General features: G+C 42.7%; 1 protein-coding gene across 3 annotated transcripts in view; it reads left to right on the top strand.

The window, feature by feature from the left end:
* WDR70 (WD repeat domain 70) overlaps positions 1-21,504 on the top strand; it is a 309,631-nt gene that overhangs the window by 37,052 nt on the left and 251,075 nt on the right. For all 3 annotated transcript variants that reach the window (XM_077281558.1, XM_077281566.1, XM_077281572.1), the window contains exons 2-3: positions 20,363-20,425; positions 20,588-20,671. In XM_077281558.1, the coding sequence (XP_077137673.1) occupies positions 20,371-20,425; positions 20,588-20,671 (139 nt within the window). In that variant the 5' untranslated portion in view covers positions 20,363-20,370. The remainder of the gene's footprint in view (positions 1-20,362; positions 20,426-20,587; positions 20,672-21,504) is intronic.

The raw sequence follows: 21,504 nt of genomic DNA, 5'->3' as shown, positions 1-21,504 counted from the left end.
GGGCTGTATAGAGGTGTTAGTATAGTATAGAGCTGTTATGTGGGCTGTATAGCGGTGTTAGTACAGTACAGTATAGCGCTGTTATGTGGGCTGTATAGTGGTGTTAGTACAGTACAGTATAGAGCTGTTATGTGGGCTGTATAGCGGTGTTAGTACAGTACAGTATAGTGCTGTTATGTGGGCTGTATAGAGGTGTTAGTACAGTACAGTATAGCGCTGTTATGTGGGCTGTATAGTGGTGTTAGTACAGTATAGTATAGAGCTGTTATGTGGGCTGTATAGCGGTGTTAGTACAGTACAGTATAGTGCTGTTATGTGGGCTGTATAGTGGTGTTAGTACAGTACAGTATAGAGCTGTTATGTGGGCTGTATAGAGGTGTTAGTACAGTACAGTATAGTGCTGTTATGTGGGCTGTATAGTGGTGTTAGTACAGTACAGTATAGAGCTGTTATGTGGGCTGTATAGAGGTGTTAGTACAGTACAGTATAGAGCTGTTATGTGAGCTGTATAGTGGTGTTAGTACAGTACAGTATAGAGCTGTTATGTGGGCTGTATAGTGGTGTTAGTACAGTACAGTATAGAGCTGTTATGTGGGCTGTATAGCGGTGTTTACAGTACAGTATAGCGCTGTTATGTGGGCTGTATAGCGGTGTTAGTACAGTACAGTATAGTGCTGTTATGTGGGCTGTATAGTGGTGTTAGTACAGTACAGTATAGCGCTGTTATGTGGGCTGTATAGTGGTGTTAGTACAGTACAGTATAGAGCTGTTATGTGGGCTGTATAGTGGTGTTAGTACAGTACAGTATAGAGCTGTTATGTGGGCTGTATAGTGGTGTTAGTACAGTACAGTATAGAGCTGTTATGTGGGCTGTATAGAGGTGTTAGTACAGTATAGTATAGAGCTGTTATGTGGGCTGTATAGTGGTGTTAGTACAGTACAGTATAGCGCTGTTATGTGGGCTGTATAGTGGTGTTAGTACAGTACAGTATAGCGCTGTTATGTGGGCTGTATAGCGGTGTTAGTACAGTACAGTATAGAGCTGTTATGTGGGCTGTATAGTGGTGTTAGTACAGTACAGTATAGAGCTGTTATGTGGGCTGTATAGTGGTGTTAGTACAGTACAGTATAGTGCTGTTATGTGGGCTGTATAGTGGTGTTAGTACTGTACAGTATAGAGGTGTTATGTGGGCTGTATAGAGGTGTTAGTACAGTACAGTATAGAGCTGTTATGTGAGCTGTATAGTGGTGTTAGTACAGTACAGTACAGTATAGAGCTGTTATGTGGGCTGTATAGTGGTGTTAGTACAGTACAGTATAGAGCTGTTATGTGGGCTGTATAGCGGTGTTTACAGTACAGTATAGCGCTGTTATGTGGGCTGTATAGCGGTGTTAGTACAGTACAGTATAGTGCTGTTATGTGGGCTGTATAGTGGTGTTAGTACAGTACAGTATAGCGCTGTTATGTGGGCTGTATAGTGGTGTTAGTACAGTACAGTATAGAGCTGTTATGTGGGCTGTATAGTGGTGTTAGTACAGTACAGTATAGTGCTGTTATGTGGGCTGTATAGTGGTGTTAGTACTGTACAGTATAGAGCTGTTATGTGGGCTGTATAGTGGTGTTAGTACAGTACAGTATAGAGCTGTTATGTGGGCTGTATAGAGGTGTTAGTACAGTATAGTATAGAGCTGTTATGTGGGCTGTATAGTGGTGTTAGTACAGTACAGTATAGCGCTGTTATGTGGGCTGTATAGTGGTGTTAGTACAGTACAATATAGCGCTGTTATGTGGGCTGTATAGTGGTGTTAGTACAGTACAGTATAGCGCTGTTATGTGGGCTGTATAGTGGTGTTAGTACAGTATAGTATAGAGCTGTTATGTGGGCTGTATAGTGGTGTTAGTACAGTACAGTATAGCGCTGTTATGTAGGCTGTATAGAAGTGTTAGTACAGTACAGTATAGAGCTGTTATGTGGGCTGTATAGTGGTGTAAGTACAGTACAGTATAGCGCTGTTATGTGGGCTGTATAGTGGTGTTAGTACAGTACAGTATAGAGCTGTTATGTGGGCTGTATAGTGGTGTTAGTACAGTACAGTATAGAGCTGTTATGTGGGCTGTATAGAGGTGTTAGTACAGTACAGTATAGTGCTGTTATGTGGGCTGTATAGTGGTGTTAGTACAGTACAGTATAGAGCTGTTATGTGGGCTGTATAGAGGTGTTAGTACAGTACAGTATAGAGCTGTTATGTGGGCTGTATAGCGGTGTTAGTACAGTATAGTATAGTGCTGTTATGTGGGCTGTATAGTGGTGTTAGTAAAGTACAGTATAGCGCTGTTATGTGGGCTGTATAGTGGTGTTAGTACAGTACAGTATAGCGCTGTTATGTGGGCTGTATAGAGGTGTTAGTACAGTACAGTATAGTGCTGTTATGTGGGCTGTATAGTGGTGTTAGTACAGTACAGTATAGAGCTGTTATGTGGGCTGTATAGAGGTGTTAGTACAGTACAGTATAGCGCTGTTATGTGGGCTGTATAGTGGTGTTAGTACAGTATAGTATAGAGCTGTTATGTGGGCTGTATAGTGGTGTTAGTACAGTACAGTATAGAGCTGTTATGTGGGCTGTATAGCGGTGTTAGTACAGTACAGTATAGAGCTGTTATGTGGGCTGTATAGTGGTGTTAGTACAGTACAGTATAGAGCTGTTATGTGGGCTGTATAGTGGTGTTAGTACAGTATAGTATAGAGCTGTTATGTGGGCTGTATAGTGGTGTTAGTACAGTACAGTATAGTGCTGTTATGTGGGCTGTATAGAGGTGTTAGTACAGTACAGTATAGTGCTGTTATGTGGGCTGTATAGAGGTGTTAGTACAGTACAGTATAGAGCTGTTATGTGGGCTGTATAGCGGTGTTAGTACAGTACAGTATAGTGCTGTTATGTGGGCTGTATAGAGGTGTTAGTACAGTACAGTATAGTGCTGTTATGTGGGCTGTATAGTGGTGTTAGTACAGTACAGTATAGAGCTGTTATGTGGGCTGTATAGTGGTGTTAGTACAGTACAGTATAGTGCTGTTATGTGGGCTGTATAGTGGTGTTAGTACAGTACAGTATAGTGCTGTTATGTGGGCTGTATAGCGGTGTTAGTACAGTACAGTATAGAGCTGTTATGTGGGCTGTATAGCGGTGTTAGTACAGTACAGTATAGAGCTGTTATGTGGGCTGTATAGTGGTGTTAGTACAGTACAGTATAGTGCTGTTATGTGGGCTGTATAGAGGTGTTAGTACAGTACAGTATAGAGCTGTTATGTGGGCTGTATAGTGGTGTTAGTACAGTACAGTATAGCGCTGTTATGTGGGCTGTATAGAGGTGTTAGTACAGTACAGTACAGTATAGTGCTGTTATGTGGGCTGTATAGAGGTGTTAGTACAGTACAGTACAGTATAGTGCTGTTATGTGGGCTGTATAGAGGTGTTAGTACAGTACAGTATAGCGCTGTTATGTGGGCTGTATAGTGGTGTTAGTACAGTACAGTATAGTGCTGTTATGTGGGCTGTATAGCGGTGTTAGTACAGTACAGTATAGAGCTGTAATGTGGGCTGTATAGTGGTGTTAGTACAGTACAGTATAGCGCTGTTATGTGGGCTGTATAGCGGTGTTAGTACAGTACAGTATAGAGCTGTTATGTGGGCTGTATAGTGGTGTTAGTACAGTACAGTATAGTGCTGTTATGTGGGCTGTATAGTGGTGTTAGTACAGTACAGTATAGAGCTGTTATGTGGGCTGTATAGCGGTGTTAGTACAGTACAGTATAGAGCTGTTATGTGGGCTGTATAGTGGTGTTAGTACAGTACAGTATAGAGCTGTTATGTGGGCTGTATAGTGGTGTTAGTACAGTACAGTATAGAGCTGTTATGTGGGCTGTATAGTGGTGTTAGTACAGTACAGTATAGAGCTGTTATGTGGGCTGTATAGCGTTGTTAGTACAGTACAGTATAGAGCTGTTATGTGGGTTGTATAGAGGTGTTAGTACAGTACAGTATAGCGCTGTTATGTGGGCTGTATAGAGGTGTTAGTACAGTATAGAGCTGTTATGTGGGCTGTATAGCGGTGTTAGTACAGTACAGTATAGCGCTGTTATGTGGGCTGTATAGTGGTGTTAGTACAGTACAGTATAGAGCTGTTATGTGGGCTGTATAGCGGTGTTAGTACAGTACAGTATAGTGCTGTTATGTGGGCTGTATAGAGGTGTTAGTACAGTACAGTATAGCGCTGTTATGTGGGCTGTATAGTGGTGTTAGTACAGTATAGTATAGAGCTGTTATGTGGGCTGTATAGCGGTGTTAGTACAGTACTGTATAGAGCTGTTATGTGGGCTGTATAGTGGTGTTAGTACAGTACAGTACAGAGCTGTTATGTGGGCTGTATAGTGGTTAGTACAGTACAGTATAGAGCTGTTATGTGGGCTGTATAGAGGTGTTAGTACAGTACAGTATAGAGCTGTTATGTGAGCTGTATAGTGGTGTAAGTACAGTACAGTATAAAGCTGTTATGTGGGCTGTATAGTGGTGTTAGTACAGTACAGTATAGAGCTGTTATGTGGGCTGTATAGCGGTGTTTACAGTACAGTATAGAGCTGTTATGTGGGCTGTATAGCGGTGTTAGTACAGTACAGTATAGAGCTGTTATGTGGGCTGTATAGTGGTGTTAGTACAGTACAGTATAGCGCTGTTATGTGGGCTGTATAGTGGTGTTAGTACAGTACAGTATAGCGCTGTTATGTGGGCTGTATAGCGGTGTTAGTACAGTACAGTATAGAGCTGTTATGTGGGCTGTATAGCGGTGTTAGTACAGTACAGTATAGAGCTGTTATGTGGGCTGTATAGTGGTGTTAGTACAGTACAGTATAGCGCTGTTATGTGGGCTGTATAGTGGTGTTAGTACAGTACAGTATAGCGCTGTTATGTGGGCTGTATAGTGGTGTTAGTACAGTATAGTATAGAGCTGTTATGTGGGCTGTATAGTGGTGTTAGTACAGTACAGTATAGCGCTGTTATGTAGGCTGTATAGAGGTGTTAGTACAGTACAGTATAGAGCTGTTATGTGGGCTGTATAGTGGTGTAAGTACAGTACAGTATAGCGCTGTTTTGTGGGCTGTATAGTGGTGTTAGTACAGTACAGTATAGCGCTGTTATGTGGGCTGTATAGTGGTGTTAGTACAGTACAGTATAGCGCTGTTATGTGGGCTGTATAGAGGTGTTAGTACAGTACAGTATAGTGCTGTTATGTGGGCTGTATAGTGGTGTTAGTACAGTACAGTATAGAGCTGTTATGTGGGCTGTATAGAGGTGTTAGTACAGTACAGTATAGCGCTGTTATGTGGGCTGTATAGTGGTGTTAGTGCAGTATAGTATAGAGCTGTTATGTGGGCTGTATAGTGGTGTTAGTACAGTACAGTATAGAGCTGTTATGTGGGCTGTATAGCGGTGTTAGTACAGTACAGTATAGAGCTGTTATGTGGGCTGTATAGTGGTGTTAGTACAGTACAGTATAGAGCTGTTATGTGGGCTGTATAGTGGTGTTAGTACAGTATAGTATAGAGCTGTTATGTGGGCTGTATAGTGGTGTTAGTACAGTACAGTATAGTGCTGTTATGTGGGCTGTATAGTGGTGTTAGTACAGTACAGTACAGTATAGTGCTGTTATGTGGGCTGTATAGAGGTGTTAGTACAGTACAGTATAGCGCTGTTATGTGGGCTGTATAGTGGTGTTAGTACAGTACAGTATAGTGCTGTTATGTGGGCTGTATAGCGGTGTTAGTACAGTACAGTATAGAGCTGTAATGTGGGCTGTATAGTGGTGTTAGTACAGTACAGTATAGCGCTGTTATGTGGGCTGTATAGCGGTGTTAGTACAGTACAGTATAGAGCTGTTATGTGGGCTGTATAGTGGTGTTAGTACAGTACAGTATAGAGCTGTTATGTGGGCTGTATAGTGGTGTTAGTACAGTACAGTATAGAGCTGTTATGTGGGCTGTATAGAGGTGTTAGTACAGTACAGTATAGCGCTGTTATGTGGGCTGTATAGCGGTGTTAGTACAGTACAGTATAGCGCTGTTATGTGGGCTGTATAGTGGTGTTAGTACAGTACAGTATAGAGCTGTTATGTGGGCTGTATAGTGGTGTTAGTACAGTACAGTATAGCGCTGTTATGTGAGCTGTATAGCGGTGTTAGTACAGTACAGTATAGAGCTGTTATGTGGGCTGTATAGTGGTGTTAGTACAGTACAGTATAGAGCTGTTATGTGGGCTGTATAGTGGTGTTAGTACAGTACAGTATAGAGCTGTTATGTGGGCTGTATAGCGGTGTTAGTACAGTACAGTATAGAGCTGTTATGTGGGCTGTATAGCGGTGTTAGTACAGTACAGTATAGAGCTGTTATGTGGGCTGTATAGTGGTGTTAGTACAGTACAGTATAGCGCTGTTATGTGGGCTGTATAGCGGTGTTAGTACAGTACAGTATAGAGCTGTTATGTGGGCTGTATAGCGGTGTTAGTACAGTACAGTATAGAGCTGTTATGTGGGCTGTATAGTGGTGTTAGTACAGTACAGTATAGAGCTGTTATGTGGGCTGTATAGCGGTGTTAGTACAGTACAGTATAGAGCTGTTATGTGGGCTGTATAGAGGTGTTAGTACAGTACAGTATAGAGCTGTTATGTGGGCTGTATAGCGGTGTTAGTACAGAACAGTATAGTGCTGTTATGTGGGCTGTATAGCGGTGTTAGTACAGTACAGTATAGCGCTGTTATGTGGGCTGTATAGCGGTGTTACTACAGAACAGTATAGAGCTGTTATGTGGGCTGTATAGTGGTGTTAGTACAGTACAGTATAGAGCTGTTATGTGGGCTGTATAGTGGTGTTAGTACAGTACAGTATAGAGCTGTTATGTGGGCTGTATAGTGGTGTTAGTACAGTACAGTATAGAGCTGTTATGTGGGCTGTATAGTGGTGTTAGTACAGTACAGTATAGCGCTGTTATGTGGGCTGTATAGCGGTGTTAGTACAGAACAGTATAGTGCTGTTATGTGGGCTGTATAGTGGTGTTACTACAGTACAGTATAGAGCTGTTATGTGGGCTGTATAGAGGTGTTAGTACAGTACAGTATAGCGCTGGTATGTGGGCTGTATAGATGTGTTAGTACAGTACAGTATAGCGCTGTTATGTGGGCTGTATAGTGGTGTTAGTACAGTACAGTATAGCGCTGTTATGTGGGCTGTATAGAGGTGTTAGTACAGTACAGTACAGTGCAGTATAGCGCTGTTATGTGGGCTGTATAGTGGTGTTAGTACAGTACAGTATAGTGCTGTTATGTGGGCTGTATAGTGGTGTTAGTACAGTACAGTATAGCGCTGTTATGTGGGCTGTATAGAGGTGTTAGTACAGTACAGTACAGAGCTGTTATGTGGGCTGTATAGTGGTGTTAGTACAGTACAGTATAGCGCTGTTATGTGGGCTGTATAGAGGTGTTAGTACAGTACAGTACAGTATAGCGCTGTTATGTGGGCTGTATAGTGGTGTTAGTACAGTACAGTATAGTGCTGTTATGTGGGCTGTATAGCGGTGTTAGTACAGTACAGTACAGTACAGTATAGCGCTGTTATGTGGGCTGTATAGTGGTGTTAGTACAGTACAGTATGGTGCTGTTATGTGGGCTGTATAGAGGTGTTAGTACAGTACAGTATAGAGCTGTTATGTGGGCTGTATAGTGGTGTTAGTACAGTACAGTATAGAGCTGTTATGTGGGCTGTATAGTGGTGTTAGTACACTACAGTATAGCGCTGTTATGTGGGCTGTATAGCGGTGTTAGTACAGTACAGTATAGCGCTGTTATGTGGGCTGTATAGCGGTGTTAGTACAGTACAGTATAGCGCTGTTATGTGGGCTGTATAGAGGTGTTAGTACAGTATAGCGCTGTTATGTGGGCTGTATAGAGGTGTTAGTACAGTACAGTATAGAGCTGTTATGTGGGCTGTATAGTGGTGTTAGTACAGTACAGTATAGAGCTGTTATGTGGGCTGTATAGTGGTGCTAGTACAGTACAGTATAGCGCTGTTATGTGGGCTGTATAGAGGTGTTAGTACAGTACAGTATAGAGCTGTTATGTGGGCTGTATAGTGGTGTTAGTACAGTACAGTATAGAGCTGTTATGTGGGCTGTATAGTGGTGTTACTACAGTACAGTATAGAGCTGTTATGTGGGCTGTATAGTGGTGTTACTACAGTACAGTATAGAGCTGTTATGTGGGCTGTATAGAGGTGTTAGTACAGTACAGTATAGAGCTGTTATGTGGGCTGTATAGTGGTGTTAGTACAGTACAGTATAGAGCTGTTATGTGGGCTGTATAGAGGTGTTAGTACAGTACAGTATAGAGCTGTTATGTGGGCTGTATAGTGGTGTTAGTACAGTACAGTATAGCGCTGTTATGTGGGCTGTATAGAGGTGTTAGTACAGTACAGTATAGAGCTGTTATGTGGGCTGTATAGTGGTGTTAGTACAGTACAGTATAGCGCTGTTATGTGGGCTGTATAGCGGTGTTAGTACAGTACAGTATAGAGCTGTTATGTGGGCTGTATAGAGGTGTTAGTACAGTACAGTATAGTGCTGTTATGTGGGCTGTATAGTGGTGTTAGTACAGTACAGTATAGTGCTGTTATGTGGGCTGTATAGTGGTGTTAGTACAGTACAGTATAGAGCTGTTATGTGGGCTGTATAGAGGTGTTAGTACAGTACAGTATAGCGCTGTTATGTGGGCTGTATAGTGGTTAGTACAGTACAGTATAGAGCTGTTATGTTGGCTGTATAGTGGTGTTAGTACAGTACAGTATAGTGCTGTTATGTGGGCTGTATAGTGGTGTTAGTACAGTACAGTATAGAGCTGTTATGTGGGCTGTATAGAGGTGTTAGTACAGTACAGTATAGTGCTGTTATGTGGGCTGTATAGTGGTGTTAGTACAGTACAGTATAGCGCTGTTATGTGGGCTGTATAGAGGTGTTAGTACAGTACAGTATAGAGCTGTTATGTGGGCTGTATAGTGGTGTTAGTACAGTACAGTATAGAGCTGTTATGTGGGCTGTATAGTGGTGTTACTACAGTACAGTATAGAGCTGTTATGTGGGCTGTATAGTGGTGTTACTACAGTACAGTATAGAGCTGTTATGTGGGCTGTATAGTGGTGTTACTACAGTACAGTATAGAGCTGTTATGTGGGCTGTATAGAGGTGTTAGTACAGTACAGTATAGCGCTGTTATGTGGGCTGTATAGAGGTGTTAGTACAGTACAGTACAGTATAGCGCTGTTATGTGGGCTGTATAGTGGTGTTAGTACAGTACAGTATAGCGCTGTTATGTGGGCTGTATAGAGGTGTTAGTACAGTACAGTACAGTATAGAGCTGTTATGTGGGCTGTATAGTGGTGTTAGTACAGTATAGCGCTGTTATGTGGGCTGTATAGAGGTGTTAGTACAGTACAGTACAGTATAGCGCTGTTATGTGGGCTGTATAGTGGTGTTAGTACAGTACAGTATAGTGCTGTTATGTGGGCTGTATAGCGGTGTTAGTACAGTACAGTACAGTACAGTATAGCGCTGTTATGTGGGCTGTATAGTGGTGTTAGTACAGTACAGTATAGTGCTGTTATGTGGGCTGTATAGAGGTGTTAGTACAGTACAGTATAGAGCTGTTATGTGGGCTGTATAGTGGTGTTAGTACAGTACAGTATAGAGCTGTTATGTGGGCTGTATAGTGGTGTTAGTACACTACAGTATAGCGCTGTTATGTGGGCTGTATAGCGGTGTTAGTACAGTACAGTATAGCGCTGTTATGTGGGCTGTATAGCGGTGTCAGTACAGTACAGTATAGCGCTGTTATGTGGGCTGTATAGAGGTGTTAGTACAGTACAGTATAGCGCTGTTATGTGGGCTGTATAGAGGTGTTAGTACAGTACAGTATAGAGCTGTTATGTGGGCTGTATAGTGGTGTTAGTACAGTACAGTATAGAGCTGTTATGTGGGCTGTATAGTGGTGTTAGTACAGTACAGTATAGAGCTGTTATGTAGGCTGTATAGAGGTGTTAGTACAGTACAGTATAGAGCTGTTATGTGGGCTGTATAGTGGTGTTACTACAGTACAGTATAGAGCTGTTATGTGGGCTGTATAGTGGTGTTACTACAGTACAGTATAGAGCTGTTATGTGGGCTGTATAGAGGTGTTAGTACAGTACAGTATAGAGCTGTTATGTGGGCTGTATAGTGGTGTTAGTACAGTACAGTATAGAGCTGTTATGTGGGCTGTATAGAGGTGTTAGTACAGTACAGTATAGAGCTGTTATGTGGGCTGTATAGTGGTGTTAGTACAGTACAGTATAGCGCTGTTATGTGGGCTGTATAGTGGTGTTAGTACAGTACAGTATAGAGCTGTTATGTGGGCTGTATTGTGGTGTTAGTACAGTACAGTATAGTGCTGTTATGTGGGCTGTATAGTGGTGTTAGTACAGTACAGTATAGAGCTGTTATGTGGGCTGTATAGCGGTGTTACTACAGTACAGTATAGCGCTGTTATGTGGGCTGTATAGTGGTGTTAGTACAGTACAGTATAGAGCTGTTATGTGGGCTGTATAGTGGTGTTAGTACAGTACAGTATAGAGCTGTTATGTGGGCTGTATAGTGGTGTTAGTACAGTACAGTATAGCGCTGTTATGTGGGCTGTATTGTGGTGTTAGTACAGTACAGTATAGCGCTGTTATGTGGGCTGTATAGAGGTGTTAGTACAGTACAGTATAGCGCTGTTATGTGGGCTGTATAGCGGTGTTAGTACAGTATAGCGCTGTTATGTGGGCTGTATAGCGGTGTTAGTACAGTACAGTATAGCGCTGTTATGTGGGCTGTACAGCGGTGTTAGTACAGTACAGTATAGCGCTGTTATGTGGGCTGTATAGAGGTGTTAGTACAGTACAGTATAGTGCTGTTATGTGGGCTGTTTAGCGGTGTTAGTACAGTACAGTATAGCGCTGTTATGTGGGCTGTATAGTGGTGTTAGTACAGTACAGTATAGCGCTGTTATGTGGGCTGTATAGCGGTGTTAGTACAATACAGTATAGTGCTGTTATGTGGGCTGTATAGAGGTGTTAGTACAGTACAGTATAGTGCTGTTATGTGGGCTGTATAGTGGTGTTAGTACAGTACAGTATAGCGCTGTTATGTGGGCTGTATAGTGGTGTTAGTACAGTACAGTATAGAGCTGTTATGTGGGCTGTATAGTGGTGTTAGTACAGTACAGTATAGCGCTGTTATGTGGGCTGTATAGTGGTGTTAGTACAGTATAGAGCTGTTATGTGGGCTGTATAGTGGTGTTAGTACAGTACAGTATAGTGCTGTTATGTGGGCTGTATAGTGGTGTTAGTACAGTACAGTATAGTGCTGTTATGTGGGCTGTATAGCGGTGTTAGTACAGTACAGTATAGAGCTGTTATGTGGGCTGTATAGCAGTGTTAGTACAGTACAGTATAGAGCTGTTATGTGGGCTGTATAGTGGTGTTAGTACAGTACAGTATAGAGCTGTTATGTGGGCTGTATAGTGGTGTTAGTACAGTACAGTATAGTGCTGTTATGTGGGCTGTATAGAGGTGTTAGTACAGTACAGTATAGAGCTGTTATGTGGGCTGTATAGTGGTGTTAGTACAGTACAGTATAGCGCTGTCATGTGGGCTGTATAGTGGTGTTAGTACAGTACAGTATAGAGCTGTTATGTGGGCTGTATAGCGGTGTTAGTACAGTATAGAGCTGTTATGTGGGCTGTAGAGAGGTGTTAGTACAGTACAGTATAGAGCTGTTATGTGGGCTGTATAGTGGTGTTAGTACAGTACAGTATAGCGCTGTTATGTGGGCTGTATAGTGGTGTTAGTACAGTACAGTATAGTGCTGTTATGTGGGCTGTATAGCGGTGTTAGTACAGTACAGTACAGTACAGTATAGCGCTGTTATGTGGGCTGTATAGTGGTGTTAGTACAGTACAGTATGGTGCTGTTATGTGGGCTGTATAGAGGTGTTAGTACAGTACAGTATAGAGCTGTTATGTGGGCTGTATAGTGGTGTTAGTACAGTACAGTATAGAGCTGTTATGTGGGCTGTATAGTGGTGTTAGTACACTACAGTATAGCGCTGTTATGTGGGCTGTATAGCGGTGTTAGTACAGTACAGTATAGCGCTGTTATGTGGGCTGTATAGCGGTGTTAGTACAGTACAGTATAGCGCTGTTATGTGGGCTGTATAGAGGTGTTAGTACAGTATAGCGCTGTTATGTGGGCTGTATAGAGGTGTTAGTACAGTACAGTATAGAGCTGTTATGTGGGCTGTATAGTGGTGTTAGTACAGTACAGTATAGAGCTGTTATGTGGGCTGTATAGTGGTGCTAGTACAGTACAGTATAGCGCTGTTATGTGGGCTGTATAGAGGTGTTAGTACAGTACAGTATAGAGCTGTTATGTGGGCTGTATAGTGGTGTTAGTACAGTACAGTATAGAGCTGTTATGTGGGCTGTATAGTGGTGTTACTACAGTACAGTATAGAGCTGTTATGTGGGCTGTATAGTGGTGTTACTACAGTACAGTATAGAGCTGTTATGTGGGCTGTATAGAGGTGTTAGTACAGTACAGTATAGAGCTGTTATGTGGGCTGTATAGTGGTGTTAGTACAGTACAGTATAGAGCTGTTATGTGGGCTGTATAGAGGTGTTAGTACAGTACAGTATAGAGCTGTTATGTGGGCTGTATAGTGGTGTTAGTACAGTACAGTATAGCGCTGTTATGTGGGCTGTATAGAGGTGTTAGTACAGTACAGTATAGAGCTGTTATGTGGGCTGTATAGTGGTGTTAGTACAGTACAGTATAGCGCTGTTATGTGGGCTGTATAGCGGTGTTAGTACAGTACAGTATAGAGCTGTTATGTGGGCTGTATAGAGGTGTTAGTACAGTACAGTATAGTGCTGTTATGTGGGCTGTATAGTGGTGTTAGTACAGTACAGTATAGTGCTGTTATGTGGGCTGTATAGTGGTGTTAGTACAGTACAGTATAGAGCTGTTATGTGGGCTGTATAGAGGTGTTAGTACAGTACAGTATAGCGCTGTTATGTGGGCTGTATAGTGGTTAGTACAGTACAGTATAGAGCTGTTATGTTGGCTGTATAGTGGTGTTAGTACAGTACAGTATAGTGCTGTTATGTGGGCTGTATAGTGGTGTTAGTACAGTACAGTATAGAGCTGTTATGTGGGCTGTATAGAGGTGTTAGTACAGTACAGTATAGTGCTGTTATGTGGGCTGTATAGTGGTGTTAGTACAGTACAGTATAGCGCTGTTATGTGGGCTGTATAGAGGTGTTAGTACAGTACAGTATAGAGCTGTTATGTGGGCTGTATAGTGGTGTTAGTACAGTACAGTATAGAGCTGTTATGTGGGCTGTATAGTGGTGTTACTACAGTACAGTATAGAGCTGTTATGTGGGCTGTATAGTGGTGTTACTACAGTACAGTATAGAGCTGTTATGTGGGCTGTATAGTGGTGTTACTACAGTACAGTATAGAGCTGTTATGTGGGCTGTATAGAGGTGTTAGTACAGTACAGTATAGCGCTGTTATGTGGGCTGTATAGAGGTGTTAGTACAGTACAGTACAGTATAGCGCTGTTATGTGGGCTGTATAGTGGTGTTAGTACAGTACAGTATAGCGCTGTTATGTGGGCTGTATAGAGGTGTTAGTACAGTACAGTACAGTATAGAGCTGTTATGTGGGCTGTATAGTGGTGTTAGTACAGTATAGCGCTGTTATGTGGGCTGTATAGAGGTGTTAGTACAGTACAGTACAGTATAGCGCTGTTATGTGGGCTGTATAGTGGTGTTAGTACAGTACAGTATAGTGCTGTTATGTGGGCTGTATAGCGGTGTTAGTACAGTACAGTACAGTACAGTATAGCGCTGTTATGTGGGCTGTATAGTGGTGTTAGTACAGTACAGTATAGTGCTGTTATGTGGGCTGTATAGAGGTGTTAGTACAGTACAGTATAGAGCTGTTATGTGGGCTGTATAGTGGTGTTAGTACAGTACAGTATAGAGCTGTTATGTGGGCTGTATAGTGGTGTTAGTACACTACAGTATAGCGCTGTTATGTGGGCTGTATAGCGGTGTTAGTACAGTACAGTATAGCGCTGTTATGTGGGCTGTATAGCGGTGTCAGTACAGTACAGTATAGCGCTGTTATGTGGGCTGTATAGAGGTGTTAGTACAGTACAGTATAGCGCTGTTATGTGGGCTGTATAGAGGTGTTAGTACAGTACAGTATAGAGCTGTTATGTGGGCTGTATAGTGGTGTTAGTACAGTACAGTATAGAGCTGTTATGTGGGCTGTATAGTGTTGTTAGTACAGTACAGTATAGAGCTGTTATGTAGGCTGTATAGAGGTGTTAGTACAGTACAGTATAGAGCTGTTATGTGGGCTGTATAGTGGTGTTACTACAGTACAGTATAGAGCTGTTATGTGGGCTGTATAGTGGTGTTACTACAGTACAGTATAGAGCTGTTATGTGGGCTGTATAGAGGTGTTAGTACAGTACAGTATAGAGCTGTTATGTGGGCTGTATAGTGGTGTTAGTACAGTACAGTATAGAGCTGTTATGTGGGCTGTATAGAGGTGTTAGTACAGTACAGTATAGAGCTGTTATGTGGGCTGTATAGTGGTGTTAGTACAGTACAGTATAGCGCTGTTATGTGGGCTGTATAGTGGTGTTAGTACAGTACAGTATAGAGCTGTTATGTGGGCTGTATTGTGGTGTTAGTACAGTACAGTATAGTGCTGTTATGTGGGCTGTATAGTGGTGTTAGTACAGTACAGTATAGAGCTGTTATGTGGGCTGTATAGCGGTGTTACTACAGTACAGTATAGCGCTGTTATGTGGGCTGTATAGTGGTGTTAGTACAGTACAGTATAGAGCTGTTATGTGGGCTGTATAGTGGTGTTAGTACAGTACAGTATAGAGCTGTTATGTGGGCTGTATAGTGGTGTTAGTACAGTACAGTATAGCGCTGTTATGTGGGCTGTATTGTGGTGTTAGTACAGTACAGTATAGCGCTGTTATGTGGGCTGTATAGAGGTGTTAGTACAGTACAGTATAGCGCTGTTATGTGGGCTGTATAGCGGTGTTAGTACAGTATAGCGCTGTTATGTGGGCTGTATAGCGGTGTTAGTACAGTACAGTATAGCGCTGTTATGTGGGCTGTACAGCGGTGTTAGTACAGTACAGTATAGCGCTGTTATGTGGGCTGTATAGAGGTGTTAGTACAGTACAGTATAGTGCTGTTATGTGGGCTGTTTAGCGGTGTTAGTACAGTACAGTATAGCGCTGTTATGTGGGCTGTATAGTGGTGTTAGTACAGTACAGTATAGCGCTGTTATGTGGGCTGTATAGCGGTGTTAGTACAATACAGTATAGTGCTGTTATGTGGGCTGTATAGAGGTGTTAGTACAGTACAGTATAGTGCTGTTATGTGGGCTGTATAGTGGTGTTAGTACAGTACAGTATAGCGCTGTTATGTGGGCTGTATAGTGGTGTTAGTACAGTACAGTATAGAGCTGTTATGTGGGCTGTATAGTGGTGTTAGTACAGTACAGTATAGCGCTGTTATGTGGGCTGTATAGTGGTGTTAGTACAGTATAGAGCTGTTATGTGGGCTGTATAGTGGTGTTAGTACAGTACAGTATAGTGCTGTTATGTGGGCTGTATAGTGGTGTTAGTACAGTACAGTATAGTGCTGTTATGTGGGCTGTATAGCGGTGTTAGTACAGTACAGTATAGAGCTGTTATGTGGGCTGTATAGCAGTGTTAGTACAGTACAGTATAGAGCTGTTATGTGGGCTGTATAGTGGTGTTAGTACAGTACAGTATAGAGCTGTTATGTGGGCTGTATAGTGGTGTTAGTACAGTACAGTATAGTGCTGTTATGTGGGCTGTATAGAGGTGTTAGTACAGTACAGTATAGAGCTGTTATGTGGGCTGTATAGTGGTGTTAGTACAGTACAGTATAGCGCTGTCATGTGGGCTGTATAGTGGTGTTAGTACAGTACAGTATAGAGCTGTTATGTGGGCTGTATAGCGGTGTTAGTACAGTATAGAGCTGTTATGTGGGCTGTAGAGAGGTGTTAGTACAGTACAGTATAGAGCTGTTATGTGGGCTGTATAGTGGTGTTAGTACAGTATAGCGCTGTTATGTGGGCTGTATAGTGGTGTTAGTACAGTACAGTATAGAGCTGTTATGTGGGCTGTATAGTGGTGTTAGTACAGTACAGTATAGAGCTGTTATGTGGGCTGTATAGTGGTGTTAGTACAGTACAGTATAGTGCTGTTATGTGGGCTGTATAGCGGTGTTAGTACAGTACAGTATAGAGCTGTTATGTGGGCTGTATAGTGGTGTTAGTACAGTACAGTATAGAGCTGTTATGTGGGCTGTATAGTGGTGTTAGTACAGTACAGTATAGAGCTGTTATGTGGGCTGTATAGTGGTGTTAGTACAGTACAGTATAGAGCTGTTATGTGGGCTGTATAGCGGTGTTAGTACAGTACAGTATAGAGCTGTTATGTGGGCTGTATAGTGGTGTTAGTACAGTACAGTATAGAGCTGTTATGTGGGCTGTATAGTGGTGTTAGTACAGTACAGTATAGCGCTGTTATGTGGGCTGTATAGCGGTGTTAGTACAGTACAGTATAGAGCTGTTATGTGGGCTGTATAGTGGTGTTAGTACAGTACAGTATTGCGCTGTTATGTGGGCTGTATAGCGGTGTTAGTACAGTACAGTATAGAGCTGTTATGTGGGCTGTATAGCGGTGTTAGTACAGTACAGTATAGAGCTGTTATGTGGGCTGTATAGTGGTGTTAGTACAGTACAGTATAGAGCTGTTATGTGGGCTGTATAGTGGTGTTAGTACAGTACAGTATAGCGCTGTTATGTGGGCTGTATAGCGGTGTTAGTACAGTACAGTATAGAGCTGTTATGTGGGCTGTATAGTGGTGTTAGTACAGTACAGTATTGCGCTGTTATGTGGGCTGTATAGCGGTGTTAGTACAGTACAGTATAGAGCTGTTATGTGGGCTGTATAGCGGTGTTAGTACAGTACAGTATAGAGCTGTTATGTGGGCTGTATAGTGGTGTTAGTACAGTACAGTATAGAGCTGTTATGTGGGCTGTATAGTGGTGTTAGTACAGTACAGTATAGCGCTGTTATGTGGGCTGTATAGCGGTGTTAGTACAGTACAGTATAGAGCTGTTATGTGGGCTGTATAGTGGTGTTAGTACAGTACAGTATAGAGCTGTTATGGTGGCTGTATAGTGGTGTTAGTACAGTACAGTATAGTGCTGTTATGTGGGCTGTATAGAGGTGTTAGTACAGTACAGTATAGCGCTGTTATGTGGGCTATATAGTTTTGTTAGTACAGTATAGTGCTGTTATGTGGGCTGTATAGCGGTGTTAGTACAGTACAGTATAGTGCTGTTATGTGGGCTGTATAGTGGTGTTAGTACAGTACAGTATAGCGCTGTTATGTGGGCTGTATAGTGGTGTTAGTACAGTACAGTATAGCGCTGTTATGTGGGCTGTATAGCGGTGTTAGTATAGTACAGTATAGCGCTGTTATGTGGGCTGTATAGCGGTGTCAGTACAGTATAGAGCTGTTATGTGGGCTGTATAGTGGTGTTAGTACAGTACAGTATAGCGCTGTTATGTGGGCTGTATAGTGGTGTTAGTACAGTACAGTATAGAGCTGTTATGTGGGCTGTATAGTGGTGTTAGTACAGTACAGTATAGAGCTGTTATGTGGGCTGTATAGTGGTGTTAGTACAGTACAGTATAGAGCTGTTATGTGAGCTGTATAGCGGTGTTAGTACAGTGTACAGTATAGAGCTGTTATGTGGGCTGTATAGTGGTGTTAGTACAGTACAGTATAGCGCTGTTATGTGGGCTGTATAGCGGTGTTAGTACAGTACAGTATAGAGCTGTTATGTGGGCTGTATAGTGGTGTTAGTACAGTACAGTATAGAGCTGTTATGTGGGCTGTATAGCGGTGTTAGTACAGTACAGTATAGAGCTGTTATGTGGGCTGTATAGTGGTGTTAGTACAGTACAGTATAGTGCTGTTATGTGGGCTGTATAGAGGTGTTAGTACAGTACAGTATAGAGCTGTTATGTGGGCTGTATAGTGGTGTTAGTACAGTACAGTATAGCGCTGTTATGTGGGCTGTATAGAGGTGTTAATACAGTATAGAGCTGTTATGTGGGCTGTATAGTGGTGTTAGTACAGTACAGTATAGAGCTGTTATGTGGGCTGTATAGAGGTGTTAGTACAGTACAGTATAGCGCTGTCATGTGGGCTGTATAGTGGTGTTAGTACAGTACAGTATAGAGCTGTTATGTGGGCTGTATAGCGGTGTTAGTACAGTATAGCGCTGTCATGTGGGCTGTATAGAGGTGTTAGTACAGTACAGTATAGAGCTGTTATGTGGGCTGTATAGTGGTGTTAGTACAGTATAGCGCTGTTATGTGGGCTGTATAGTGGTGTTAGTACAGTACAGTATAGAGCTGTTATGTGGGCTGTATAGTGGTGTTAGTACAGTACAGTATAGAGCTGTTATGTGGGCTGTATAGTGGTGGTAGTACAGTACAGTATAGTGCTGTTATGTGGGCTGTATAGTGGTGTTAGTACAGTACAGTATAGAGCTGTTATGTGGGCTGTATAGCGGTGTTAGTACAGTACAGTATAGAGCTGTTATGTGGGCTGTATAGTGGTGTTAGTACAGTACAGTATAGAGCTGTTATGTGGGCTGTATAGTGGTGTTAGTACAGTACAGTATAGCGCTGTTATGTGGGCTGTATAGCGGTGTTAGTACAGTACAGTATAGAGCTGTTATGTGGGCTGTATAGTGGTGTTAGTACAGTACAGTATTGCGCTGTTATGTGGGCTGTATAGCGGTGTTAGTACAGTACAGTATAGAGCTGTTATGTGGGCCGTATAGCGGTGTTAGTACAGTACAGTATAGAGCTGTTATGTGGGCTGTATAGTGGTGTTAGTACAGTACAGTATAGCGCTGTTATGTGGGCTGTATAGCGGTGTTAGTACAGTACAGTATAGAGCTGTTATGTGGGCTGTATAGTGGTGTTAGTACAGTACAGTATAGAGCTGTTATGGTGGCTGTATAGTGGTGTTAGTACAGTACAGTATAGTGCTGTTATGTGGGCTGTATAGAGGTGTTAGTACAGTACAGTATAGCGCTGTTATGTGGGCTGTATAGTTTTGTTAGTACAGTATAGTGCTGTTATGTGGGCTGTATAGTGGTGTTAGTACAGTACAGTATAGCGCTGTTATGTGGGCTGTATAGCGGTGTTAGTACAGTACAGTATAGCTCTGTTATGTGGGCTGTATAGCGGTGTTAGTACAGTACAGTATAGAGCTGTTATGTGGGCTGTATAGCGGTGTTAGTACAGTACAGTATAGAGCTGTTATGTGGGCTGTATAGCGGTGTTAGTACAGTACAGTATAGAGCTGTTATGTGGGCTGTATAGTGGTGTTAGTACAGTACAGTATAGCGCTGTTATGTGGGCTGTATAGCGGTGTTAGTACAGTAGAGTGCTGTTATGTGGGCTGTATAGTGGTGTTAGTACAGTACAGTATAGCGCTGTTATGTGGGCTGTATAGTGGTGTTAGTACAGTACAGTATAGTGCTGTTATGTGGGCTGTATAGCGGTGTTAGTACAGTATAGAGCTGTTATGTGAGCTGTATAGCGGTGTTAGTACAGTACAGTATACTGTTACTTTGGATCACGTTGCCAGTCACTTGCTCACTGTTTGGTGTTGTTCTGCATTGTTCGTGTACTATTATGGTGGCATCATTTCAGCTTATTTGGATACTTTGTGTTGGTTTTGGAGTTTTAGCTCTGAATTTGGTTGTATTTTGTGTGTGTCAGTTATTTGCTCATTGTTTCATATTATTATAGTATCACAGGCATTACGTTGGCTCGGTGGTTAGCACTGTACGTTGGCTTGGTGGTTAGCACTGTACGTTGGCTCGGTGGTTAGCACTGTACAGTGGCTCGGTGGTTAGCCTAATTTTTGTTCTCGATTCAGACACCACTGCTTGATTTCCCCCTTTATCTCCCATAAATAACTGGCAGATGCAGCCCAGCATTCATGTTCATGGCTTTCCTGGTTCTCTAGGCAGGATTGTGTAGGAACACAGTTTTTCAGGGGGTTTTTCTTTACTTTTTATTCCAGATTCCACAATGGACAATTCTGAAGACCCCAATGTTGCTGCCACTATGGGATTCTCAGGGTTTGGTAAGTTTCTTCTGTTTTCGTGCCATTTAAACTGAGGACACTAATTGTCTGCATGGTTAAGCAAGTGACTAGATGGACAGGACCTCATCGTTTCCAGTCGTGTCGGTGGCCATCAGAGCCTTTTGGTGTTTTTTTAACCTAATTTCCTATTTCAACTCTTAGGCAAGAAAGCCCGGACATTTGACCTGGAAGCCATGTTTGAGCAAACTCGTAGAACAGCCGTAGAAAGGAGCAAAAAATCTTTTGGTAAGTTGTTCCTTTAAGAAACACTAAACACATCTGTCACAGGGTCCTACTCCGGTACCACACAATCAACAGAGCAAGAGAATAGTGAACAATTCCAGAACCTTTATTTAGGCAAAAACACCTCCATATTAATCCACCACACTGAGGATACAACAGTCCAGAACACGAATGTAGTTCAGTAACAGGATAAAAGTCCAACAATCCAGCAGAGAGGATAGCATAGTCCATATACTCTTCTGTCTCTCTGATATCCTCTTCACATCATTCCACACCAGACTGATCTCTGTGTCTCACCTGCCTGCTATTTACAAGTCTCCCTCCTCATTCACAGGTCAGGAGGGGAAAGGTCACAGGGTCTCATTGTTTCAACAAGCTAGTGTAGCGCCCCCACTGCCGCAGGGCCGAGGGGTACCCGGTACCGGGCCTCTGAGTCTCTGTTCTGGGGTTGTCATGGTGGCTAGACCCAGTCCGTGACCCTGCTGAGGGGCGTACAATGATAGGTAGAGGGAATGGTGTACGTGATGGTGATGATGTTGTGGTGGTGCGGTGCAGGTTGCAGTAAATAACGAGGACACCAGGTTGCAGTCTCTTTACCTCTTTACTGAAGGCTTCAGGGTCCTCAATCCGGAATACGGTTAACCGGGCTGCGCAAGCCTGGTCGGTCCGATGGCACCTCCAGAGTTCCCTTTGCAGGTGGAAATCTGTGCCTACCCGCTTGCGCTTGTGTGTTGTAGTCCTTCCCTGCTGAGCACCACGGGATAGTCCTCACAACTGTTGTGTCTGTTTCTCGTGTTCCCTCACAACTCGATTCTGATGTTCTTCCACGTCCCCCC

This window comes from Ranitomeya variabilis, chromosome 1 (assembly GCF_051348905.1).
Source record: "Ranitomeya variabilis isolate aRanVar5 chromosome 1, aRanVar5.hap1, whole genome shotgun sequence".
NCBI lineage: Eukaryota > Metazoa > Chordata > Amphibia > Anura > Dendrobatidae > Ranitomeya > Ranitomeya variabilis.
Note: the sequence above shows the minus strand (reverse complement) of the source record. Positions and strands in the feature narration are given on the sequence as shown.